At 41.6% G+C, this 27,397-nt stretch overlaps 1 protein-coding gene across 1 annotated transcript; it reads right to left on the reverse strand.

The window, feature by feature from the left end:
• Positions 1–589: 589 nt before the first annotated feature.
• On the reverse strand, positions 590–27,355 carry akt3b (v-akt murine thymoma viral oncogene homolog 3b). The gene is made up of 14 exons (XM_051384868.1): positions 26,946–27,355; positions 22,408–22,919; positions 13,959–14,084; positions 13,758–13,869; positions 11,440–11,584; positions 11,199–11,330; positions 10,699–10,764; positions 10,412–10,480; positions 8,744–8,866; positions 8,481–8,609; positions 7,666–7,880; positions 6,240–6,327; positions 5,783–5,885; positions 590–4,826 (listed from the first exon to the last, which is right to left on the reverse strand). The coding sequence occupies exons 2-14, from the start codon at positions 22,451–22,453 to the stop codon at positions 4,741–4,743; spliced, it is 1,440 nt and encodes a 479-aa protein (XP_051240828.1). The 5' UTR covers positions 22,454–22,919; positions 26,946–27,355; the 3' UTR covers positions 590–4,740.
• Between the last annotated feature and the right edge of the window lie 42 nt (positions 27,356–27,397).

Here is a 27,397-nt window from a genome sequence, read left to right on the forward strand (position 1 = left end):
TGTTGGCAGAAATGGAATATAATATTAACAGGTATGTTTTCATTAGTGTGTAATCACCTGAATATAGGAATCTTTATGTTTTTGTTACCTTAGAATGAGGCTGTTTTTATCTACAGAGTGAGTCCTCTTCCCAGAACAAACCAACCTGTGGCGTTAGATGCCACTAAATCCCACACACTGGTCCTTTTTAAGAAGAAACTTATGAGAGGATCCGGACTTACGATCCTTGTATTTACTGTCAATGATCCTGATTCGAGTCTGAGAGAAGGAGTTTTATTTGTGACGACCATCAAGGTCAGAGCTGCCACAAACTGGACTGAAGACTCTTTAGGTCCTTTTAAATGTCTACACATATTATTAATTCTATTTATTTATTGTTTGGTCTGATATTTTTTTATTTAATATTTTATTTAGGCAGCATTTGAGAACTTTGGCTTCTTTTGTTCTGTTGACGTTGGCTAGGTCAACTCTAACGTGGGTGGTATTTGGTAAAAGTGGTATTTTCCTTAAAAGAAATCAGCATTTGAGATAAAAACGAGGTAAAATTTCGCCTCTTAAAAATGCTGAAATAAAGAGTCACGACAGCAGAAACCCTGAAATGTATTTCTTTTAATTTAATTCAAAATAAATACTACCACGGCAATGCAAGTCCACTACTGGGTTCTTGCCCTAATGTTTTGGTAAGAAAACAAACAAGCAAACGATCAAAAAAATAAAATAAAACAAAATAAAAGAATAAAAAGAGACTTCAGTTAATGCATCCATCATCATCATAATCATCATCATCATCATCATTCTTCAGCGACTTTCAAGAGGTGCCTTTTTTAACGACATACAAGGTAACACTGCCTAGAATGACAAACATAAATAAAACAAATACTATGGTACAAAAAAAGGAGGAGCGAAAGGAGGAGCAAGGAATGATGGGACTGGAACAACCTGATGAAACCAGCACTGCAACAAAAAAATAAAAATAAAAGGTCAGCCATGATCCCACTTTTTATAACTTTTTTCTTTTTTAAAGAGGGTGAATGGGGGACAGAAATGACAGTGCAGACTCCACAGTTAGTCCTCTCACAGAAATTCAGGAGTCGGATCATTTTCGGGGACCACGGCGACGGAAGGAAGGGGGGGGGTTTGTCTCCATGGAAACATCCTCCATGGATAAGTTGAGTCGGTGTATCAATCCGAGAAAAGTAGAAGAATCGATGGAAGGGTCCAGTCTTTTGACGCTGTCTTTATTTAGTTTTTTTTTTTTTATTCCTTCTTTTAGTTTTTCTTTTCTTGAATGCAGGTTTTGAGTCGTTTGCGGTGGTTGGTTGTATTTTTTTTTTTTTTTCGGTCACTATTCTCATCAGCAAGCTTTTGAAGTACAGTCACACAGAAAAACAAAGAAAAAGTTTATGTCTCGTCTGTCAAGATGCCACTAAAGACAAAAAAAAAAAAAAAACAAGAAAAAAAAAGGCATTGCATATTTACATCAAGAAGTTTGGGCGACTCGACTTTTTTCTGGCAGTCCTCACAGTCTTCATACTTGAGTGTCTCACGGCTCAGTTTTCTCGTGATCTGTGACATGATTAGTGATTTATTGATACCCCTCGGTTCAGATTTTAAAAACGTGTGTATATAAATTTTTCTTCTCACAATACTGACAGGATGGGCAGGGAGAGAAGCCCTGTGTCTGGAGCTGGAAGCCTTGTTTCTGTTAGTTGTCCCCATGATGAATTAAACTCTCTTCACTCTGATTTATCGTCTAAAAACAGTCTTTGTGTATCTGTGTCTGCGTGTGAATATGAATGAAAACCTTGTGTGTAAGTGTGTGTGTGTGTGTCTGCCATCAGGGTTCCCACACAGTTGCACAAAGATCCAAACTAGACTTCGCGGTTTTACTCACTGTTCCGATATGTTTCGTATTTCTCTGACCTATTTCATCCACTTTTACACATGAACTTCAAGAGTATGAGATGACAAGGCATCAGAAAACAACCATTTTCCAAAAATCTTTCGCAATTGCAAATAGCTTTTTAAGACCTGGAAATCACCAAATTCTTCCTCTGAACCTTTCCGGGACGTGTGCGGGAACCCTGAAGAGTGTGAACCGGTTTCTGCAGAACAGATGTAAGTTGGCAGTATTCTCCAGAAAACAAATGAAACGCAGTGACTTCATAGTGTTGTGCACCTCTCGGACCATTAGAGGACAGGACTCACTACGTTTGTGCTGATACATTAGTTGTAGTTGTAGCTGGACCTACTGCTGCCAGGGGTTGTAGTCTGGCCTAGAGGTTTCCCAAACTTATCTTCACCACATACTGTGCAACAGGACCCTAACCTACTTGAAAAGACCAAATTAACTTTGGGCCCGGCCGCACTGGGGTTTCGGTTGCAAGGAAGCGAGTGGACCTGTGCAGCGCTCTACTCCGGTCTATGCTTGTCGTATTTATTGTTTGCTTGAAATACTTCCACGATCGAACAGCAGCTGCATAAACATTATTACACGTACACGACCATCACTTCAATACACACACAACTCCGATTTAGGTATAAACACTGGATGCCTGTTCCTTTAGCAGTGAGCCTCACAGAATGGATGCAACTGCACTGAAACTACGAGACGGTTTCATTATGGTTTAGTATTTGAACGGGTTGGTGAGCTTTAAGAACAACGAGGACAAAATCAGCTTTCAGACAAGTTGACAGATGTATTTTTGAACTTTAGGAGAGGTTAGCGGTTTTTCCCTTTGATTTCAGTCTTTCTGTTAAGCTAATCTAATCACCTCCAGGCCCCAACGCCAAGTGTTCATTGTGCCATTTTTATCTACAGAGTCCGCCATGTTGAACCACCTTGTTCCTACAGTAGCCCAGAACAGACAAACCAAACACCGGCTCTAGACGCGGCCTTCTTCACGAGTTTCACAGCGACCGTAGTTCCGCCTGCACGCCGAGAAGCCCGAGCTGTATAACTTCCCCACTAGATGCCACTACAACCTACACACTGGTCCTTTAAATACAGACACAAGAGTGGTATCATTTCCCAACTACTCCACTAGCATGATAACGTTTACTCTGCGGTGCTGGAAAGGTCTCGAGCTGAAAGGAAATCAGCCTAACAAACTCTCTTACTGTCCGGAAACATCAGGACAACTATTGGTCTGTTCATAGCGCCCATAGAGAAACTTGGGGTCCTGACTGATGTGGATTTAGTTCACATGACTTGTGCGAGTTCACTGCCTCTCTGTCGGGTTTAAGCTTTAACAAACAAGCAGAAGACTTATAGTCTTGTAACGTGTCGTACGCGCTCCTTAAGGAGTCCGTATGGATTTTTGTACACATTTTTGTAGAAGTTGAGACTAAACGTCCTCAGCTTCACCTGACGTCAAATCAAACCAAATCCAGTTTTGTTTGGAGAAAACTGCCGACTTCAATCCGACCAGTACAGGAAACGTAGAGCTGTTTCCTGTTTCTGAGTGTGTGTGTGTGTATATATATATATATATATGTATACTATGTGTGTGTGTGTGCTATGACAGCATAAAGTTGACCCCACCCCCATGTCCCACATACGTACAGTACATACATACATTACATACATACATTAAGCCACATTTCCCTGTGTAAACACCCATTCCACTAGTCCTACAGCTACGATGAGGAAACAGAAGAGCGGAGGAAGTGAAGAGGAGGAAGAGGAGGAGGAGGAGGAGGAGGAGGAGGAGGAGAAGAAGCGGTGAGAAAGCAGAGAAAAGGCCTCGTTCCCCTGCCGGCTGTGGAAAGCTGGAGCGGTTAGCTGAGTTTGAACGCGGTTGTGCTCTGTGGCGCCTGAGTGAACTGTGCAGTTTCTGGCAGTTTAGTGTTTCCTGTTTTCAAAATAAAAGAACAACCTAGAAGTAAAGCGCGAGAGAAGAAAAAAAAAAAACACATGGGTTGAAAAAAAACAAATACAAGAGCAAAGTAGTAACACTGCAACGATGAAAGGAATGATACAGACTCGTCCATTCTCGTTTTCTGTCTTTCTTTTGTTTTTGTTTTTGTGGTTTTTTGTCTTTTTCTGTTGACCTGTAGACAGTGATTTTCATTGCCATGGGATTGGGGAATGTGCGCTGCCATGGCAAATGTATGAGAAAGAAAATATTTTTTTTTGTAATTTTTTTTTTTTTGAGTGAACCACGAGCCATGCACTTATTCTCAACTAAGAATGACCCCTCACAACCCCAAAACCCGCCCGCCCTCTCCCGGAAAAACAACAAACAAAAAAAAAAACACCCTGTCGGTATGATACGAAACATCTGCACACGTAAGGCAACATTTTTGGTTTTTTGTTCCCTAAAACGGCTCTTCCAAACCAAGTGCAAAAAAGTCAAAAGAAGAAGAAGAAGAAAAAAGGGCAGAAACAACAAACAAACAAACAAACAAAAAAAAAAAAACGAACGCAACCCGGGTCGACAACTTAATACTGACGGAGAGAAAAAAATAAATAACAAAAACATTGCCTTCTGCAGTAAATAGCGCTGAAAATGTAGGAGACTTATTTTTTAGTGTGGGGAGACCGGCTGGAGTCTATCCCACTGTGCAAAAACCTCTTTTAAAGTCCCTAAAAAGACTTCTCCCCGTCTGTGAGGAGGCAGAGAAGGAGAAAAAGAGGGGAGACTGGTATTTTTTTTTTTTTTTTTTCCTAAAATGGCTACGTGTTTTCCTCAAAATGGCCACGAATGGGGACGATACTGGCTGGCTGGGCTGGAGCGCTCACTCCCGCCCGCTGGCTGAGTAGGAGAACTGTGGGAAATGAGGCCTTCGCTCGTTGTCTGCCGCGTCCATCCCGTCCTCATCATCTGCGGAGAGAGAAACAGAAGTAAACATAAGCCAGCAGATATTTCCTTATGACACAAGCAGTGTGGCTCCGAGTAGAGTTTGGTTCATATTGTGGTTTTGGGGGTTTTCGGTTTTCAGTTCGGTACAGCGAAAGAGGGGGGGTGAGGCCATCGGCAATTACAACATGCTTTTCATTTATTTGGCAAAAAAAAAAAAAAAAAAAAAGTCTCAATTAGAGGCCTGGTTTGGATTTTATAGAAATGTTTTGGATGTATAAGCCTGCTTCCTACACATCATTAGACCAGTTGGATTCTTCACTATTTAATCGTTCAGTTCATCTTACAGAAACCATGAGCACCAGAATATCAAATAATCAAATGAATGATTCGTAACTGATGTTATTTATTAGCCTAATTTTCATAGGGAAGGAATTAAAGGCCTGTCCCATATAGAGGCCTGTTCCAAATGTAGGCAGGTTGAGTTCAGTTATTGAAGCAAATACTGATGTAGACGCAAAATGGTTTATTATACTGGAAGTATGACCGCTAGCCTAACCCCCCAATGCCACCAGAACGGAGCAGATCGCAAACACAGGAAGTCAGACACACAAAACAGCATCAAGAATCCGATCAATTTTCAAAATAAAATGCAGGCTCCAGATTGCTCTCGTTGGGATTTGAAGACACGCAGATAACAGAGCAAACGTTATAAAGACGTGTCTCTGGTGGAATTTTGGGGTAAGCCACGTGTTGCACAGTCACCGTTTTATCCACCACTTTGTGCCGTCATTGTAATGACCTGTAATGCTCCCATATACCCGATGCTACGATGCTGGCAGATCCGTCTTGTCCACTTGTCATTTCCAAGACTGACTGACAGCTGCACTCTGCACTTCATCCAACTGAGGAGTTTCATTGAGTTACTGGTGTTTAAAAGGAGAGCAGGGGACAGTATGCAGGTTGAAAGACGTGCTTACATTTTTCTGGCGGAGTGATGGTGATGGTCTGTGCTGTGAACTCCTCGTCAAAGTAGCGTGTGTCCGTCTCCGAGGAGACCTGGGGCTGGAAGGGTGGGACCAGCTGAAACAGACAGGAAGTGAATAAGGTTTATAAAGGGTTTTTTTTTTTTTAGCAAGGGATGAAGACCTTGACTGACATGTTGCTAGGAAGCTCTCAGGTGTTCAATACTCAAGTTAAAGAAATAAAAAAGCAGAAATGTGTCCCTGGTGGTGTGTGGACTGCTTTATGTTGTTGAAATGAGACATAGAGACGAGGTACTCTTTCCTTTCCGTTCTATTTTGGAGTTTTACATCCCAGCCAGACTTCTTTTTTGAAAAATTAGGTAACCCTGCAACCAGAATATCTCAGGTACGCTGTTTGAATAAATTACCACTGAAGATCGGATGACGTCTCGCAGCTAAATCCTGCTCTCACCTTCTTGTCGTAGACGTCCTGCCAGTCGATTGTGCCAAAGAAACTGTGTCGCATGATCTCCTTAGCGTCATCCGGTCCGCCGCCCAGCCTGTCAGAAAAGAAGAAGGAGACGTCGAAGTAAGACATCAAATACTGCTCTTACAAAGTCTCCATCAATGGAACCAGAATATCCACCTGCCACTGATCCCAAAATAACTTGCTGGGGTGAACGAGTTCGCTTTCTGAAGCTGCAGTAGCCTCTTTTCACCAGTTTCTTCATTAGAGACTGAAAACGCCTCAGGGATAATCAGAGTGGGAAATTAACAGCAAGTCACCAGCCAGTTTTGTCTAACAGCACTTTCACTAAATACCAGTTATCATTAAGAGGTTTTAGTTCTCTTCTTAACATGTAGCTGTTTAAATGGTGCATTAAAGCAGTGCATTCATACAGGATGTACAGAAGTAGTTTTGATCTCCTGTCCTGTGGTTTGTTTCCATAGCCGGTCTGCTCCAAGAGCAGCTGAGAAGCGCAACTGAAACTGCTGTTTTTCTCATCATATGTCTGTGAATTAAGGATTTATTTTTGACCAAAGCAGAGTTGATGATTGTAGAAACAGTGGAAAGACTAACAACGACAGTTTTGGTGAGTTTTATTGTGTTTCTGTCCACTCTGAATGAAGTTATGATGTTACAATGATATGAAATTACTGTTTTTGTCTCTGGAGTATGGCGAACAATAGAACAAGAACTTCTGGCTGTTCCTGGTTAAACAAAAGGTATTTCCTATATTCCTACAATCGGTCAGTGGCAAAAACAAGCACTCTGTGTATGTATTTGTCCCCAAGGACCTAACTTTGTGAATCTTGTTAACACAGATGGTTTTGGTGATTTGTATTTTATTTCTGTCCCATTGTCTTGGTTTTAAATGCCAGTGCTCTAATGTGACATCCAGTGACAAGTGAATTGCACATATATAACCTTTAAATTGATGACCACATCTGTTCATATCTTACTCAAAGTGAGGAGCTCAGATTTTTTTAATCTGGATGGATTATGGATTATGCATCCCATCAGACCTGGGAAGAACAGGTGGGAGGAGTATGCAGCTGAGGAGAAGGTGGAAGGTGAAACGGTAGGAAGTGCAAGACTGGACAGATAAATGGATGTTTGTAACCTTGATAGTTTGGGTAAAGTACAGACAGTAGGCTGAAGAATTTTCTTTATATTTGACATATTCTGAAGTATTTTCTTTATATTTGACATATTCTGAAGAATTTTCTTTATATTTGACATATTCTGAAGTATTTTTTGGTCCTTTTATGCCTTAATTAAACAGTTCTTGGTTTGTGTCATGCTGGAACCAGTTTTCCTGGCTGAGAGCAGCTTGCCCGTTTCTTGTGAAAGCCTGGCGATGTTGTGTCTCCACATTATTTGTGTGTGTGCGTACCGTTTGTTGGGGTCCTTGATGAGCAGCCCTGACAGCAGCGACTTGGCGTCGGCCGACAGGGTTCGTGGGAACTTGATCTCCTCCATGAGGATGAGCTCGAACAGCTTCTCGTGGTCCTGGTTGTAGAACGGCAGGCGGCCACACATCATCTCGTACGTCACCACGCCCAAACCCCACCAGTCCACCGCCCGCCCATAGTCGTTGTCCTCCAGCACCTGATAACATACAATACTGTTTAACCCTTATGTTACCAGTACTTCCATTAAACTTGTTCTTCAGCTTGGAAAACAAGAAAAAGAAACAGTCGGAAACCCAATATTTGAGTGATAATGTATATTGTGTAAGAGGCCATTTTAACTATTGTTAGATCAAATGAAAAATTCAGCCAACCTGTTCAGCGTTTCTTTCTGATGTAACTATTTCTGACCCTGACATATCTGATATCCTCTTTCATTTCCTCTTAATAGAAAAATAACTTTAAAAATGTCCACCAAGAGCCGCAGTAGAAGAAGTGAAATTAGTTACTGGCATTCTACTCCATTCTAAAAGAAACATTTAGCCACCATTAGGAGGAACTACATCTTCGGGTACTTCCACATTTGCTTTAATGTTAAGCCCGGTGGTTGGCCCTTGGTGACAAACAAAGTGACAGAAACAAAAACATGTTTTTTTTTCTTACAAGGACAAAAGCAGATGACAGCAAAGTCTCAGTTTGAGTTTGGACAGTTAGTTTCAGGATTCTCATTTATAGGCAGGTTTCATTGAACCAAAATGATCTAATTTTTGTTCTAATAGTCTGTCGTGTGACCTCTGACCTCAGGAGCCAGGTACTCCGGTGTTCCACAGAAGGTCTTCATGGTGGCAGTGTCGGTAATGCCTTCTTTGCAGAGGCCAAAGTCGGTGATCTTGATGTGGCCGTCCTTGTCCAACATGAGGTTCTCAAGCTGATGAGGAGGACGAGAGGAATAACAAATATGACCCTCTGATTTTCCACCTCACATACACATTCTGGACGTATTTCTGTTTCTTTTCTACATGTTAATAACCGTAAACTCAGCACAAGTAACGGATGTTTTACCTTCAGATCACGATAGACGATCTTGGCAGAATGTAGGTAGTCTAGAGCGGATACGATCTCAGCGCCGTAGAAACGAGTGCGGTCCTCCGAAAAAACTCTTTCTCTTGACAAATGGAAAAACAGCTGCCGAGAAACAGAGTTCATAGAGCTCAGACATCTTTGTTGTGTTAACTTATATTATTACAGTTAAGACCGGTAAGCAGATCAAATTACACAGAACAGTAGAATGACATCATTAAATTAAATGCTTAAAATAAATCTCACTGTGTATGTGTGGGAATATTTCATGCATGCAGTTTAGAACCAGTTTAATAATGAGGAAGAATACTGATATTTTCCTCTAAATAGACTAATTATATATCTAAAATATTTTTTAAAAATTAAATATGTCTCAATTTTTAAAAATACCAGGCTGCAGGAGGAGGAATTTCCCAGTTCCTCCTCCTGTCAGCTCCCCACCACCGCCTGCTTTCAACCTGATGATATGATCTCTGCCATTGGTCACACGTACATATACACCAACACGAGGATACCAGTTGCTCTTTCTGCTCCTTATTATTACAATACAAAGGTGGAGCTGAGAATTAAAAAGGAAAAAAGCCAACGAGGAAAGTGACACTAAATGCTGCAGAATTACAAGGGACATGGTTGGGCAGGGCCGTCCTCACGTCATAATATCACAACTACTCTTCCCGAGTTCACGGTGACGGTACCAACACTTATTTGTGCTTTGTAGAGAAGCACAAGATGTGTTTGCATGAAAATAATATTGAAAGTAAGTCAGGTGGAAGTAGCTCCAGTTACTCACAGCTCTGATGAAATGTCAGCTGCAACACAAACATTATATACATAGGAATATTTATTCCTGTGGCCTTAACCATGGACCTGCAATTGTCTTACTTTTGAAACTGAAGGCACTATTTTGGATGTTTTTTGTAGCAGTTTTTTGTGTGTAGAGATAAAACAGAAAGAAATGTCAGTGGCAGAAACTGATCGACCTTACAGAAGCTTAAGAAGGTTACGTAACACCCATTTTAAATATGACTTCTTTTCAGCATATCCCTGAGAGAGAGAGAGCTTACAGTAGAAGAACTACTTTAAATGGTATATTTATCTCTAAATAGACACTTTCTCAGGACAAAATGGAGCATAGTGTTACTTCAGGCAGAGCACTGATGTGCGTGCTTGCATTGACTGACTGACATTAGTTGCTTTATTTATGCTTCACAATCACTCACTCACTCACAGCTGAGTGGCCATCAGCTGACTAGTAACATCCAATCATATTCATGCAGGTGTACAGCACAGTCATCGTAACCTCTCTCTGTCTCTTCTCATAATTACCACAGAGGAAGAGGACTCCCTCTGTGATTACACACTAATGAAAACATACCTATGAATATTATATTTAATAGATCCACACACAGTGGACCTTGATGAACTGATGCAATCATCGCGACAGAGCAGACACCCCAGTCCTACAACTCTCCAAATAACACAAACCACAGTGAGGGGAGTGGCTGCTTTCTGTTAAAGCTCTTTGAATCGCACCGTGTTATTAATCCTTCTTCAATAATTCTTGAAATAACTCCCGTGTTGAAATAAGACCAAAACATCTGCCAGCATCAAAAACATTTTTTTTTTAAAAGCAGTTCATTGATCTCTCACCTCTCCTCCGTTGACGTACTCCATTACAAAGCACAGCCGATCCTTAGTCTGGAACGAGTACTTCAGAGACTGCAACACAGAATATACATCATATTTTTAAAACTCAGCCGTGCTCAGCTGCTTATTTCAACCACATTATTTTTTTGGAGAACAGAAGCTTTGAGTCTTTGAATTGAAGTTGGTGGCCACAGCTTCTCTTTTTATAACTCAACAGTGTAAAAGTAGGGAGGTGGATTTCATTTTAACACAGAATTCACAATGTTTTCAATCTACATGCTGATACTCACAGTTAGGAACGGATGCCGAGTGTTTTTTAATACCCTACTTTCTGTGAGTGTGTGAGCAACTTCATCCTGTGATAAACAAAGAGAAAAAGAAGAGGCAGAGTGATTAATCAGAAGACAAAAGGAGCTCGCCTGCAAACGAGTTCTTGTTTTAGTCAAAAGGTTGAAGATGTAATTGGCAGGGAGGTGTGTGAACATCAGCCTAGTGCCAGTATAAATGTTTCTTAATATGAACATACTAGACTAACAGTTACATGCCAAATATTTGACATTGAAGGTAATCATAATTTTTTGCATTTTCACAAGGTAGATCTTTTTAAAAAAAGTATTATATGACAGTCATTTCAATCCAGTGACCAAAAACTGGCATGAAGAATAGAAACTTAATTTAGTGCTGCTGCTTAAATTAAAAACATGTAAACCTTCCAAAACTGAGTTAAAAAGTGCTTTACAGACAACCAAACAACAGCAACAAGTAAAAGCTGATATTTTAAAAAAAGGACCTTGGCTATGATGACTTCCTTCTTTAGGATCTTCATGGCATAGTAGGTGCCACTCGCCTTCTCCCTCACCAGAATGACTTTTCCAAAAGTGCCTTTGCCCAGAAGCTTCAGATAGTCAAAGTCATTCATTGTCTGGACAAAGATAAACAGAGGTATGACGTGAAGAAATCCATCATTCAACGCACTTACATCCTTCTTTTCAAAGTAAGGCAGCGATCAGGGGCGATCAACCGTTCGTCACCTTTCGTTTGTAGTGGCTGATGGAGGTGTCCATCTCCTCCTCGTTGACGTTCTCTATCTGGGAGGTGGGGCTGCACAGGATGCCCTCCTCCTCCTGCTTGGCCAGAGACTCAGCCACCGTCTGGATGGCCTCGGCCCACTCGTCCCTACAGGACACAACAGCAGGTTAAAATACCAGCAGGCAGCACTCATTTTTTGGGTAAGCCTCTTTAGCACAGAACTAGGGACCCCTCAATTCCGCTTTTTCATTTCCGATACCGCAATCTTGAGTACCGATACCAACCCAATACCACTTTTTTCCCCTCTCTTAAACAACTGTAAATAATACATTTGGGGATGCACTTTGCTAAACCTAGCCATCAAACATCCAACAGCTATTTTACCGCCACGAAGGAGGAAATACATGGCCCACAACATGAATCAGTTGTTCAATACTTTTTATTTAAATTTTTAGCAGCATTTTTGATTCAGCAGCATCCAAAGTGTCTGACTGACTGTGTCTTAGTGACACAACTCTCTTTACTCTTTACGTCATTTTCAACACACATCTGCAAACCTTCCGCTCACCACAATCCCCCACTCTCCTTCACATTGAAGAGAAGAACATTAACATGGGGGGAAGACAAAGGAAACCTTCTCATCTTTTACATTCTTTCATTCTCTTTGTGAAGTTACTGTGGCACCATACAACCTGCTTTACAATACTGCCGCTAACGTCGTCTGTTAAGGATAAATCCAGCTTTAAGAGGACTATTCTGTCATCAAAAGGTTTCACTGTTTGATTTAGTGCTATCAGAAAAACTGTTTGTCTTTACCTGCCTGGTGCACATTTAAAATGCTGTTAGGTAGACAAAAGTCCACCCATCTGCCACCAAAATGGACAAATAAATGCAACATAAAACCCTAAAATGATTTGCAAACTTTCCAAATTTGCAGCTTTTTATAATACAGACAAAAAATGAGTTGGTGGCCAATTCAACACAAAATATCCTCCCTCATAACAACCTGCGGACGCACTCTGACAAAACAACTGCATAACAACCCACTGACCATCAGGTAACAAGTCATAATGTATACATTATATTGTGTTTTGGAACCCTTAAAAACTTGGCGTCTAGTCTCAGCCCCACACCCCCGTTTCCTGTCTTTCTTCTCACTGTGACGACGGACTCCTGTTGTGTGAGGAGAAGTTAACACAAAAACCCTCCAGCCTGGTTCCACACTGAGAACTTCCAGACCTTTTATATCTGGTGTCTGCTGACAGTGAGTCCTCTCTCATATCTTTTTTTTTAACTACATTTTATAGATGACAAGTAGCAGTAAAGATGTGTCTTACAGCACAACAGAATATCTGCATTAAAATAATAAATCATGTAAGTTTCTTTTGATAGTTTAGTTTTTTCTGTGAAGATAACAATAATATTCATCATTTTCTATTCTTCAATTCACGAACTGATCTGAACTTGAACTTAAAAATAGTAATGATCAGCGGGGGGCAGCTCAGAAATAACAGTAGCCGGTGAGATATTTTCAGATATATTCTTCCTCAACTGGTTATCCTTATTTCTCCCAGTGCTAAATTAACCCTGTTCTGTCAAATAAATACTAACAAACCCTCCAGACAAAGTCTACAGAGTCATATAAGAGAAAAACTGTTAAGTTTATGACTTTTTAAGACCATTACGAATGCAATTTGTTACCTATTTCCCATCCATACTAGGGGAAAAAAAGAACATCTGAATTACTAAATAAATGAACTTATTCACCTTCAATGAACATTCAACTGAACATTTCTGACTTCCTACGGAAGTAAACTGCCTTTATACCCACATTTACTCATTTGAGCGCTTTCTTGCACAACCTGCAAAGGCTTCAAATTCATTATTTTCAACAGGCTTCGACGAGCACTAAATGTGCTTTTCTAGAGCCAGAACTGAAGCCTGGACTTCCCCATATTAGATGAAACTAACGTTAACAACTTACAATTTTAACATATTTCTAGAAGTAGCAATATTTTGGTGAGAGAAGACGCCACACCACATTGCAATACTGTTTGCATTCGTAGAAATGTTGGTTTTCTATTGTCACTGGGTAATATAATCTGTATGATTATATCTGACAATTAAATGTGAACTTGATAAATACAAACTGAATCAATACAAAAACACATTTAAAAGCAAGACTTTATAAATTAAAGTAACATTAACATCATAATCCAATCCATTTTTTCTAGACCTGTAAAACTTGAAATTCACACTACTGGATTTTAGACTGTTTACAACAGTTTTAAAAAGGACCCTGAGGAGAATGACGGCTCACCTCTCATCAGGAGTGTCGACGTGAAAAGTCCTCTCTATGACAGTGGTCCACTGCAGACAGCGAATGATGAAGGTGTTCGGCTTTGGCCGCTCCGTCTTCATCAGCTGACATTCTGGAAGTCACACAGAGATCGATGTGTTACACAGATATCGGTTTGTAGCGTATGAAGTATGTGACGAAAGGCCTCCGCTTGTGTCTCACTTGCTACGGAGAAGTTGTTGAGCGGGTAGGCCAGGTCAGAGTCCTGTGGCTTGTCCTTGTAGCCGATGAAAGAGCCGTCTGTCTTCAGCAGAAAGTAGCGCGGTCGCCAGTTCTTGATGTACTCACCTGCAGGATGGAAGAAAACGTGACGGGTTACATCATGCAGCAAAGCTTTGACTTTATTATAATCACTTTAATAATGAATGTGGAAGTATGTGTCTCTGTAATGTTGGTATTGGCCTGATAATGAGACTTGTTGCTCTACATTATTCAGTCTGACATGTTGTTGCCGCTTTGTGGTGGTTGACGTCAACTATTTACTAAAGATATGGTGGAGTCATGGCGGCCTGAGAATGACTCTGCCTGTGTTGCTACCGCAGCCTCTCTGTGTTTTGTTTACACGGCCGGTCTGCTCCGTGTGCAGCTGCGAAGAGCGACTGAAACTGCTGTTTTTATCATCCATGTTTGTGAGGATAGGATTTATTTTGACTAGGGATGCACCAAATATTCAGCCACCGAAAATTTTATTTATTTTATTTGTTAAAATACTTCACCGAAACAACACGGCCAAAACAGAAAGCTGTGATGACGCAAACAAAAACCGCGGCCAGCACACGCTTGTCTGGATAAGTGGCAACATGTCTGCGGTGTGGATGTCTTTCAATATATCTGAGAAAGACCCACTGATAGCGATTTGCCAAACGTGTAATGCTGAAATTTGAAAGGGCGTGCATCTGCAAAGAGTTTCTCCACGTCGGGTTTAATTTATCACCTGAAATCCAAACATCCTGATTGCCATTCTGAATATGAGAAGAATGTGGCACAGAAAAGGAAAATCAATCCGAGCACGCCCATTCTGTCTGTGGCGGACGTTTTTGAAAAGACAAGAAAGTTTTCCAGTGATGGTGCCAAGGCAAAGGGCATCACACAAAATATTATGGAATTCATTGCCTTAGATGATCAGCCATTCTCTGTGGTAGAGGATGTGGGATTAATAGTTTCATACTTTTGTAACTGATTTATTCTTTGAATTGCAATGCCTTGATTTTAGTGAGGTTAGTACACAGTCATAGCCATAAATGCAATGGTACTAATAATTGGCATAATAATTTATTTCGGTGTTTCGGTTTTCGGTTTTCGGCCTTGGTTTCCTCATTTTCGGTTTTTGGTTTCAGCCATTCATCCCTAATTTTGACCAAAGTAGAGAAGGAAAGACCAACAAAGACGTTTTTATTTTGTTTCCACTTTGAATGAAGTTATGACGTTACAATGAGCTCCAATGTAAAATTCCCAAACCATACACTGATAAAATCATAGTTGTAAATATTATATTGCATTTCTGCCAATCGATCCTCCTAAATGTTGCACGCTGGACCTTTAAAATAAATGAAACAGGCTCAAACAGGAACAGGCTCAAAGTAAAACTCACTGCTCCAACTGGGTCTCGTCTGAAAGCGGGAACAAAATCACACCTGCTGTAGTGGACGACTCATCACTTTGAACTGGTTAATTTTGGTTTTCTGCTGCATATTGTGAAACAGAATAAGTTTAGAAGCGCAGAGCATGTTTGTATAAAAGAAAACTTTAAAGTAACCCCTTTATGTTTTATTTACTACTTTATTTACCCAGCTATCAGCTAACAAATCCATTTAAACATTTGTAACCACTTCTAGGTGAAGAAGAAGGAGAAATACTGTACGAACACAGTGCTTATTCTTATTCAGCAGCCATGAAGTGTTTGGTTTCCTGCTGTTCTGACTCATCAATTTGCGACACAATTACAGCAAATGTTGGAATACATGAATATGTCGTGGTGAGATGTTGACATCTTACAGAGTCACATTAGCACCAGAACAAGGCGCTGGAACCAAAGTGTGTCTGTATTAGTGATCGACTGAACTGAACGGCCTCCGCAACTACCCGACGAATCAAACTCTGACGAAACTATTCTCACACGTCGGATGATTAACACAGCTTCAGAACAACAGTGTGATGACAAAGACAGTAATGGGATGAAGTCAGTAAACTCAAGTCAGTTCCACTTAAAAAGCCTGCAAGCAGCAGAGGAAGATAAAGTCCACAGCATAGGATAACTTGCAGGCAGATCTAGGTTGCTGAATCATTTAAGCTGCCGGTAAGGATTTCTTTCTTCATCAATACATCCATCAAAGACTATCTGATTAATTATGTAGTCAATAATATAATATTATAAAACAAAAGCAGCAAATTAAACAATTTGAAAAACAGTTTCTTCACTGATTAATGGTTTAAACTATTAATCAGTTCTCAAAATTGTTATGAATTGTCTGCCAGCTGAATACAGGCAGGGGTTACAAAAGTGAGCCTTTAGATACTGGATCAATCAACAAACTGGCAGGATAAATATAGGTGGGGAAAGGGAAGATGATGATTAATCAATTAACAAAACTGCTGTTGATTTATTTTATTTAATGGAACAGTTTCTAGAATATTTTGTCTAATTGGTTCGGCACTTGCAGAATGATTTACCAGAGCTACAGTATGCTGCACTTATGGATCATCATATTTACATGACGATGACAAAGTTTCACAATCTGAAGGATGACAATTCAATTCAATTTTCAATTAAATTGTATTTATATAGCGCCAATTCATAACAGAAGTTATCTCAGGACACTTTTCAAATAGAGCAGGTCCAGACCGAACTCTTTAAAACATTAATTACAGAGACCCAACAGTACCACCATGAGCAAGCACTTGGCGACAAGGGCAAGGAAAAACTGCCTGTTAAAAGGCAGAAACCTAGGACAGATCCTTGGGCTCTAGGTGGGTGGTCGTCAATGACAATGGTCAGTCAGTGAGTTATTAAAACATTAATTAAATTAAACAGGGACTTTACACTCCTGATTAACCGTCACTTCCTGGAAACCAAAAGGTACTCTGTTAAATTTTAAACCACTATGGAGTAAAGTTTTGTCTCATGCACACGCACAAGAACAGCAAGAACGAACATGCATGTGCAACATGATACACATTCCTGCCGTTGGTTTCAAGCTATTTTAGCTGATCATCAGTCGGTGGCGGTGAGACACCAAGAACGCACCAACAATAAGACTGTGTGTTGGCATGAAGCTGGCGAGACGATCCTCTAGTGGAGTTGGGATCACTTCCAGCACAGATACCCGACTGCGACGCCAGTCAGTCTCACCCGCTCAGGCGTGTCATTAAAACAGTTTCAACAACACATACCGGTAAGGTCAAAAAAAGAAGATCTAAAACAAAACCCTTCTGTACTCAGGAAACAAACCGTGCAACTGGAAATGAACAACTTTATGTCTGAGACAGAGCAACGTATGTAAATTATACAGTCAAAGCATCAAACCAACAGAGCTACAGAGCTGTGTGAACGTAGCATTAGACCTTCACGATACACACAATGTGTACTAACTCACTCCACAGGGTACTTTTAACTGGTGACCTCATGCTGCATGATTTATATATTATATCCTCTATGGTTCCACTACCTGTAGCTCAGGTAAGACTATATAATAAAAAGTGGACTGAGCTTACTTGGCCTGAAAACTAAAGTCAATGTGAAACCTGCAGTCTTTCTAATGGCCAGCAGGGGGCAGGAGATTGGCTCCAAAAATGAGCCTATTTCTCACTTGATTTATTCAGTAAACAGTTTCCTGATGAGTTTCTGGTCTCAGTCTCTAGTTTCAGTCTTCTTCCATACAGCATGATGTTCATTTAGTAACTGATGGTCCCATTTAGAGTAAAACAGACCATAAAACAGGGAATGCTTTAGGGCAGGGCTACCTTGTGATTGACAGCTCATTCTCAGTGAGTCCGTCCAGCAGAACTCAGATCGAACTGTCAAACTAGGCAGTGCTGTTCAAACACTTTAGTGTACTGTTTATCTGTAAAACAAGAAACTGTGTGACCAGGCGAGCCACCATTGTTTCGCGCAAGTTGGAACCAGTTGCAGCCAATTGAGCACAGCTTAACTCGCAGTACGTCACCACTGCTGGCTGCAAAAACACAACATGCCAAATGGCCAAAATGCCAAACTTGAGGCTTCAGAACGGTACTCCACAAACTAATGAGTGACGTCACAATAGGTTCACTTGGGTGGAACGGGCCGACCATTAAACATAGGGTTAGTGGTTCCAGATCAACCTCAAATGTCCTTGAGCAAGACGCTGAACCCCAAATTGCTCCCAATGTGTGTGTGGGGGGAAAGAAGCGTACTCATTCGCTTAAAAGAAATAGCAAAAAAAAGGTCAAATAAGTAGACCTGCTGCCCCTCTTGTTCTCCTGTCAACTCAGTGACCTTTCGCTTTGACTGATTTCCCATTGGTTTTCAGTTTAAAATGATTCCTCGCTGCATTATGTTCCACCCAACATCCCGTTCAACAAGAAATACAACATATTAAAGCAGTAAAGATGTCATTTTGTGAGGTCTTTCATAATTCCCCCCAAGTCTTTTGTTTCTGTTACTTAGTTCAAAACTAACCTAACAAAAGGCTTTGTCCTAAGTTTATCTGAGACAGATACATCAAGTTTGTGAATACAATCAATTCAAATACTATTTCTAACAACCGAAACAGGTTAGTTTTTGAGGTTAGAGTCTCCACCAACATAAACTCTGCAGTCAAGAACAATAATGTTGCTCCATATTCAAAGTTTATGACTTTTGTATTCTAAAAAAAAATTCAGCTTCAACACCCCAGTTTCCAAACTGTCCTGAATTGTGTTTTGATCTTAAAACAGCCCAGAGAGCTGCTTGGGGCAGTTCCTCTAAGAGGGCTGTTAGGATTGAATTATAAGAGCACACAGAGGTGCAATAAACAATTCAGGGACTTGTGGGGGCCGGAGAGGAAGGAACTAGAGTGTTAGGTCATCCTCTGTATGCTCATAGTGCCACAGAGAAACTTCCCCCTGCCTGCCTGCCAGCCAACAGCCCTGAGCTCAGACCAGACAAACACACCTTCAGCACGAACACACACACACAAAATCACTGTGGGAAATAACACACCAGCCAAGGGCAGCTCAGACTGGGCTGCAAGCGCTGCAAAGCCTGCCCTCTCTGCTCGCCGTCTGGCAGGTAAACAACCATTGTTTGGAGGTGCTTGTTCTTCTAACTAGCAAGGGTGGCTTAGGCCGTGTCCACACTGAAAATTCATGACTGAGGCCGGTGTTTTTTCAACAACCAAATAACTGTGTTTTTCCTAACCACCCTTAGCTGTGAATTGATCTGATAACACTGGTCTTGTTTTGTAGTGTGGACCATGAAAACAAAGCTTTTCCAAACTAATAACACAGGCCTGGTCACGCACCATCAGGCGCTGTGGTTAAGAAGACAACTTCCTGTAACTCTCTTTGCGATTGTTTATTTTTAAAAGGCGGCACAGTCGATCACAGGAGGTGTTGTCGTTAGCCCGAACAGCTTCTCAATCATAAATAGTGATTTCACTGACGTCTCGGTGCAGCAACCCATCGTTTATCTGCAGGTTTCTATGGGAAGAACTAAATAGTGTGTTCAGCTGTACTATAATACGGACTATAGACAGTAAGTGGCTATGGAAACCACTGAAAGATACAGAAGAAGAGGGTTAAGCTGGTTTCCTGTTGGTTTTGCATTTCAAAAACAACAGCTGTGTTTCAATTTCACACTCCATACTAACTCTATGTACTGTGTTCACATTCATAAGTGTATCAAATGAAGAATATGATTTTATTATGTTATTTTTTATTGTTACTGGCCCATAATTCCACATTCAATTTACCTGCATCATTTTGTTACTGGCCCATAATTCCACATTCAATTTACCTGCATCATTTTTAAGTGCATCATTTGGGGCTTGTTGTTGCATTGGACGGGAAAGTAAATCTAGCAACTAAACCAGGCCGATGAAAAATGGGGTCTTTTTTTTTACCGGTACGTCAAGTTTCTGAAACCAGAGCTGAAAACAACTCGCTTGCATGGCAGCTAAGAGGGTCTTTGTTGTTATTTGATGGTCGCTAATAAATAAAACAAGTTGTATAGGGGGAAATAAAAACTGACGTCAAACAAGTGGATTTTTAAACCTCTTGCCTGAGCGACAAAGTGCAAAAACATTAACGTTGAACCCTCCTTTGTTCGCTCAGAACGGCAAATGTTACTGACGGTAAGCAAATTAAAAAGTGTGGAAAAAGTGTAGTTTAAGATTGCTGTAACATATAATATAGAATAAGTGTTGAGTATAGGATTAGTTCAACAACAAAAGCTAGTTGAAAGAATTAATGTTATGATACGTAAACTGCATTTTCAGTACAGCACTGTACCACGACTCAGTCTCAGGTTCAATCCCCTCAACAGCTGCTGAGTTAATTTGGTATCAGATGTCCTAGAGCAAGACGAGCATCTCCACCTGAACGCTAAATGAACAAGTGTTGATTAAATGATTCAAAGTAAAAAATGGAAATCAGAGGAAGAAGAAGAACAGAGAACAGCAGCGATCTGCGGCTGAGAATGCCTCATTTTTCCTTCGTAAACAGGCACAGACACACACACAGAGATAAATTAATTCATTCAAACAAGCACAAACACAGACAGCCACAAGGACCAGAACACATCAGCCAGGTTTCAATCCAACTGTCAGCTGTGCAACAAATCTGCTTCCTTTGTGCAAAAAAGGAGAAGTGATTTCCAAGAACTGGTTAGAAATGTTGTTTCTGTTTCTGTCAGAAAATGTCAGCTATATTCACACCTTCATCTGAAGGGGAAAGAGAAGCACTTTGTAGCAGGGCTGCACGACCCTGGTCAACGTGATTAAACACTGATAATCATTATGTGAATCTGTAGCATCCTGACCACAACGGAGCAAGTTTAAATAAACTGAAACAAAAAGGCATCGGTGGGATTTACCTCAAATTCTTAACCAGAGTGACTCACCAAAATAACATTTATAGTGCTGACAAGAGTAGTGGATAAAATGATTCATCAATTAGTTTCTTTCTCACAACAGTTTCTAACAAACCAGGAGGAAATAGTGCATTTGTTGAGGACTACTTTCAGTGGCGGATTAATCCACATTTGGTGCTCTAGTGAGTATTTGGGGCAGCAGGATTGAGTCAAAATAAATTACGGTGTGTGTGTGTGTGTGTGTGTCATGGTAATGAAGGAACATGTTGCCCAATGATGTGTTTTTAATAGTTTTTTTTAAGACAATAATGGAGCTGAATGAATCAAATCAGTCAATGAAAACATGGAGGAAGGCAGTGGCAGCACATTCTGATTTTAATACGAGTGCTGAGGGAAACTTTAGAAGATGTTCACCCTGTTTGCACAACATGCAGAAAGAAAAATCACTGTGAAAACACACTACTTTAAAGTTAACTCAATGACATCAGAATGGGGAAAAATGTCACTGTTTGTCTCACAGCTTGTCATTAATGAGACTGAAGCTTTCAGTGTTACCTCTAGAGAACGCCTTTCGTTTTATATTTTGCTTTATTGTTCATAAGTCACCCTCTAGTGTATAGTTTATATGAGTTTATGTGAGTTTATATGAGAGAAATATGGGCTCTGAAGGGCGTTGATGAAGCAGGGATGCAATGCAAAACAAGCGTTTACTCACAAACTACCTTAATCTGCTCTCTCTCTCAACTCTCTCACACACACACACACACACACACACACACACACACACACACACACACACCTGGTGTCATATAAACTCATATAGCTCCGCCTCTCTCCAGCAGTTTGTTTTATTAAGTCGCCCGCCCAAAAAAACACAACTAGCATTTTGGATTTTTTTCCTCCACAATTCATAAAAGCAGGCGAGCCTCGTGTGGAGGTGGCGAGTTGTTAACGAGCCTGTGGAAACCAACGTGGTACCGAATGCTCTCTCGTTCTGTGTTTCTCTGAAAAATGCTTAAATGGGTCACCGCACGTTAAAATACTCGGGTGACCCGTCCACTGAAACAATAATATTTTATATTTTGTTTCATACTTAATTAAAAAATTTGCACAAAGGTTCTAAATAAAAGGAGAAAAATAATCAAACATGAGTAAGTACCTTTTATTTATGGCGTATATGAATGTAATAAGATTTCCATGTGGTCATTGCATATAAACTATTTATTCACTGAATTTAGAGAAAATTTATCACGATTTATACCAGGGAGCAGGCGAATACTCGATTCTGATTGGTTGCTTGGTGTCAGTTCTCAATTAATGCACTGAAATGAACTGAATGAAAACAAAAATCTGGCTAAAGAGCTCATAAACATATGAATGTTATGATGCTCCACGTCGTCCATTAATTCCTGATAAAGAACACCTTGTCGGGCATTATATAATGAGTGATATGTAATGACCTATATGTGTACCAGTACTTCATTGTAAGCAGAAACATGTAGAACATCACCAGCTACATCTAAAGCAGCAAAACATAAACATTTAAAAAATAAAGCTCCTCACCTCTTTTCTGGACCCAGCCTTCCTTGACGACGTTCTGGTCGCTCATGGTGGCTTCTCCTCGTCACCAGTTCTCCCAGTTCTCCCAGTGTGGTGACGGTGAAGGGACAGCTGTTGTGGGGGGGCAGCTGAAGCTCAGTCAGCCTCTCCGTCTGACCGCTTGACCTCCGACCTCCAACCCACCTGCGCCTACCTGCGCCTGACCTCAGATCTGTCAACTTGTTCCCCACTGAGCTGTATGAGTCTGTTGTGTCTCTCTTTATCTTTCTCTTTTCTTTTCTTTCACTTTTAATTTCCTCCTCTCGCCCCTGCCGACCCAACCTGACTTTCTCTTGCTTGTCTTCGGATCTCACTCCCCTCCTCGTCTTCCTCACCTCTTTTAGTTTTTATTTTTTTTTACTCTCCTCCTCTCTCTACCCTCCCCTCCTTCACGCTCGCTGTCTCACAGGTTTCCTCGCTCCCTCGTTCTCTCACAAACTTCTTCTATGTTCAGGCGGCTCCAGCGGTGAGTCAGCCTGGAAGGAAACGGAGGCAGAGAAAGGAGAGAGGGAGAGAAAAAAAAACACAGAGCAGGTCAGTGGATAGTTTCCCTCGCACAGCAAACACAGCAGGCCGCCACTTATTGTTCAGAGCCTTAACACACTTCCTGCCTCCTTACTACCTTCCCCTTCTTCCTTGCCTCCTCACACTTTCTCCTTCTCCTCTTCTTCCTTGCGTTACTCCTTCTTTTCCCCTTCACGTGGACCTACTTCCCCATTTTTCTTTGCCTCGTCAAATCATTCATCCCCCCTTTATCCTTCTCTTCCGTCCTCCCTTCTTCTATCAGTCCTTTCCCCTAACTACTTCTCCCACAACTTTTTTGCCTCCTCTTCTCCGTCCTTCTTTTGTTCCCTCCCTTCCTCACCAACTCCTCTCCCTCCCTCATACATCCTCCCCTTTCCTTCCTTCTCTCGTCTGTCGTTCACTTACTTTTTAACCTCCTCTTTTAATATCTTCCTTCCTTCTGTCTCACCTTCCGTCCACATCCATTTTAACAAACTCCTCTCCTCTCCCTAAAACTTTTTACTCCTCCACCTCCTTGACTAGGTCTTTTTCTTCTTCTCTCTTTCTCCTCGCTTTCTTCCATCTTTCCCTCCGACCTTCACCTGCCCCTTCGCTCCTTCCATGTCTTCTTTCTTCCCATTTTCCTTGCCTCTGGCCTCATTCACCTCTCCTTCCTTTCTCACTAACCCCTTCTCTCCTTCCCATTTGACTTTCTTTCCCTCTTCCCCCTCCATCATTCTTCCCCTAACTTCTTTAATCTGTGAATCATTTGTCATTTCCAAGCAAATATATCAACATTTTCTGGTTCTAGGCTCTCAAATGTGACAATCTGCTGCTTTTCTTTCTCTTATATGATAGCAAATTAAATATCTTTGGGTGTTTTTAGATTGTTGTGAGACGAGTCAGGTAATTGGAAGACGGTACTAATGAGCTCTGGGAAGTTATAAACTGAACAATTAATCAGTGAACTGAGAAAAACAATCAGCAGTGATAATGAAACAGTTTATGTTTATGTATATATGTCCTGTATCATCCATCACTTCTTCTTTGAGTGCGTTTGATCAAAGCTTTGCCACCATAGACAGGTGTCAACAGAGACACAGAGAGATTATATTCCCATCATTTTAAAAACATTTCCAACCGCAGATAACAGAACAACTCTACTGGACCCCGGGGCCTGTTTCACCAGTGGATTAAAAATGTATATATACTATTATCTTAACACTTCACATCTCCAAAGTTAATGCAACTTGCTTTAGGGTTGTAAAAGACAATCACAATACAATTAATTGTGTTATTTAGGCAGAAGAGTACGTTTCTGTTACTTCAGATGTCTTCACTTGAGCTGCCTATTTCTGCTACTCTTGTCTTGTTCCAATTTATGGCTGAAATAATGACACACGTACACGTTGCTGCCTTTAAGTTTAAGGTGAAAAATATATAATATAGTATAAATATTACTACTACATCTCATCTCAGCTATCTGTAAACCAATACGACCCAGCCAACATGGCTGAGATCATTATCAGGTATAGAATATATATATCACAATATGGCAAATGTATGCAAAGAGGTTCAAAACAGTTATATGCATTACACGAAACCAAACTCCTCCTAAAACAGAAACGTATATCTGATTTTGACAGGTCTGATGTGCAGCTTCACAACAGATCTGTGAGCGATGTCGTGTTAAGATCATATTGTCACAATGATTCTGCTCAAAGATCAATAAACAAACTCGTATTATCGCGCTGCCCTACTTCCTGATGACGTGATAAACACACACAAACACACCCTGTTTTTAAAAAGTTTGAATGCATTTTTACTCCTCATATCACTTTGAAATACTCTTCTCTCTCTCTATATATATATATAGATATATATATAAATATACATAAATGTCTTTGTCTATATGACTTCAGAGGGAAATGTTTCATCAATAACATGATGATTCGTACATTACACAGACACATAGCAGCGTTTCCGATATCATATTACACATCATGAGATAACCTTTATGTCCCACCACTCCTACTGCTATTTTATTTAAGGAATTTAATAATAAAACTGACTTTTCCCTGTGGCTAGCATTTCCTGTACATTTAATCGTCATATAATGACAATAGGAACCATAATTAAATAACATTTTAGCACCAGGACATAAGAGTAAGCATTTAAGATGCTCACCTAGGGCTGCACGACATGGTAAAATAATTACAATGGGATTATTTTGACAGATATTTGATTAACAATTAGTTGTTGCATCACAATTTTTTATTTCTACTGAAAAACTACTTAAATCCTGATGATGTGACCGTCTGTAGTACTAAAGAAACACGTTCGCTTGCATGGAAAACAAGGGACGATGATTTAACTGTGTTGTAAACTTTGATGTTTAGATGTTACAGCGGCTGTTCAGTAAATGGCTCCACTCTTTTTTCTAAGGAATAATTTTCCAGGAGTTTTCTTGACATTACAGGACAGGACTTCAGCGTTCTCGGGTTCATTAAAAAGGTAGGTTGGTCAGCGTTTTTAAAAAAAGGACAATCCTCTTTAGCTCGCTGTCACGGCGCTCTGGGCTGTTCTCTGCAGATTATTCCACAGTTTACTACAGTTTTCCTGCAACCATAACATCCTCAACTCGAACATCTAAAAAACACACACTGCTGCAACTCCAGTTTCATACAAGGAACGCGCCCAGGTTTACTTAGTGAGGGGCTTAAAATGCAATTACAATTTAAAAAAAAGGACAATATAGATTATTTCCAGGATATTTGGTCATTTCCATTTCTAATTTAACAGGTTTTCCAGGTTTTCCAGGCTACGTGGGAACCCTAGTTTATACCTAACAACCATAACGGTTTTTATTTATTTTTTTTTAAAAAACCACAACACATCGTCTTGTTTACAGTATCACAGTCTATATATATTAAATGTAAACCTCTGTGTCCAGATGCGGATCGTATTGCTTTTTAATGCACGCACCATCAGTGGGGGAGACACGAGCCTGGAAAACAAATGTGAGCCCTCCAATGACAACAAAAACAATGGCTGACAGGAGCAGCCGTTGTATCTTTCAGGAGCCGGTTCAGAGCTGCGGAACTCGGTACCACAAACACCCCCTCTCTCCTCCCCCCCTCCCCTCTCCTCCCCTCTCCTCCTCTCACCCACCACGGCTCTGATTTATTGGGGAGTGATTGGGGGTCTGCGCCGCACACAAACAAAACAAATACTGAAACAACAGCTTTTGTTTCAAGGGCGTGTGGAGTCATTATCGGTTACATAACAACATCCGCTCGGCGGGCTCCGGTACCCGGGCTCCGGTACCCGGGCTCCGCTGTACCCGGAGAACCAAGCGTCCGGCTCGGACTCTGGTACCGAGGAGTGGCGGTAAAACAGCCGGCGCCCGGTGAGAGAGGGGGAGGAGGGGGGAGGAGGAGGAGGGGGGGAGTAAACCCGGCTGGCCTTGTGATGGGCTCGGCTGGAGGATGCGAACTAGCCAGGGATGCTAACGGGGAAGAGGAGGAAGAGGAGGAGGAGGAGGAAGAGGAGGAGGAAGAGGGGGGGGGGGGTTGATGCTACTGCTAATGTTAGCCGGCGAGCCTAGCTGGATGCCTGGCAGCTAGGAGGGAGGGAGGGAGGGTGAGAGAGGGAGAGAGAGAGGGGGGGGGGTGTCGTTCATCACGGAGATGGGCCGAGGCCAGACGGTACCGTTACCCTCCCTCCCTCCCTCCCTCCTCCTCTCCCCGCCGCCTCCTCCTCTCAGACGGGCGGATGACGAAGCAGCAGCAGCCCGCTAACGGCGGTTGGTTAGCTTGCCCGTTAGCCGGCTAGCATGCTAACCTCCGCTCCCACCCGCTCCGGGCTCGAGACAAACGACCCCCCCCCTCCCTCCCCCTCCCCTACACACACACACACACACACACACACACACACACAGCCTGCCTCCCCCTCCCCCCCCCCCACACGTTATTGCCATATTACAATAATAATTTCACCTGGTAGTCGAAGAATGATAGGGATGCCCCCCCTCCCCCTTTTTTTTTCCTTCCTTCCTTTCCTCCCGTCCTCCCTTCCTTCCTCCCTTCCTCCTCCTCCTCCTCCCTCCTCTATGGGCGCTGGAGCATCCGACGGAGTAACGTCCCCTTAGCGGTGAAAGCGGGAGGAGGACAGCGATGCATCCATAGCCGCTGATGCCGTGTCCGGACCGTGGAAGCCTGAAAAGAGGAGGGTTTTTTCTCTCTCCCTCTCTCTCCCCCTCTCTCTCTCTCTCTCTGTGTCCCCCAGACAGACAGGAGACTGCGGCGGGCAGGCAGGCAGACAGACACACGGACAGACAGGCTACTGCTCCCTCCGCAGCTCCGCCAGGAAACCTCGCTCCGCTCCGAGTCAGCGCGTCACGTTCAGCCAGATCTGACTGGGAGGACTCCTGCTGCGTTCACGGACCGTC

The sequence above is a fragment of the Dicentrarchus labrax genome, unplaced genomic scaffold (genome assembly GCF_905237075.1).
Source record: "Dicentrarchus labrax unplaced genomic scaffold, dlabrax2021, whole genome shotgun sequence".
Classification (NCBI taxonomy): domain Eukaryota; kingdom Metazoa; phylum Chordata; class Actinopteri; family Moronidae; genus Dicentrarchus; species Dicentrarchus labrax.

Bases quoted from the DNA above. Each gene is read 5' to 3' on its own strand.
- akt3b (XM_051384868.1), bottom strand. From the start codon at position 22,453: ATGAGCGACCAGAACGTCGTCAAGGAAGGCTGGGTCCAGAAAAGAG. The intron at 10,765-11,198 runs GTCCTTTTTTTA...TGTTTATCACAG, and splicing joins AGGAAGTCATCATAGCCAAG to GATGAAGTTGCTCACACACT. The intron at 5,886-6,239 runs GTGAGAGCAGGA...TGTCTGTTTCAG, and splicing joins AGGACGTCTACGACAAGAAG to CTGGTCCCACCCTTCCAGCC.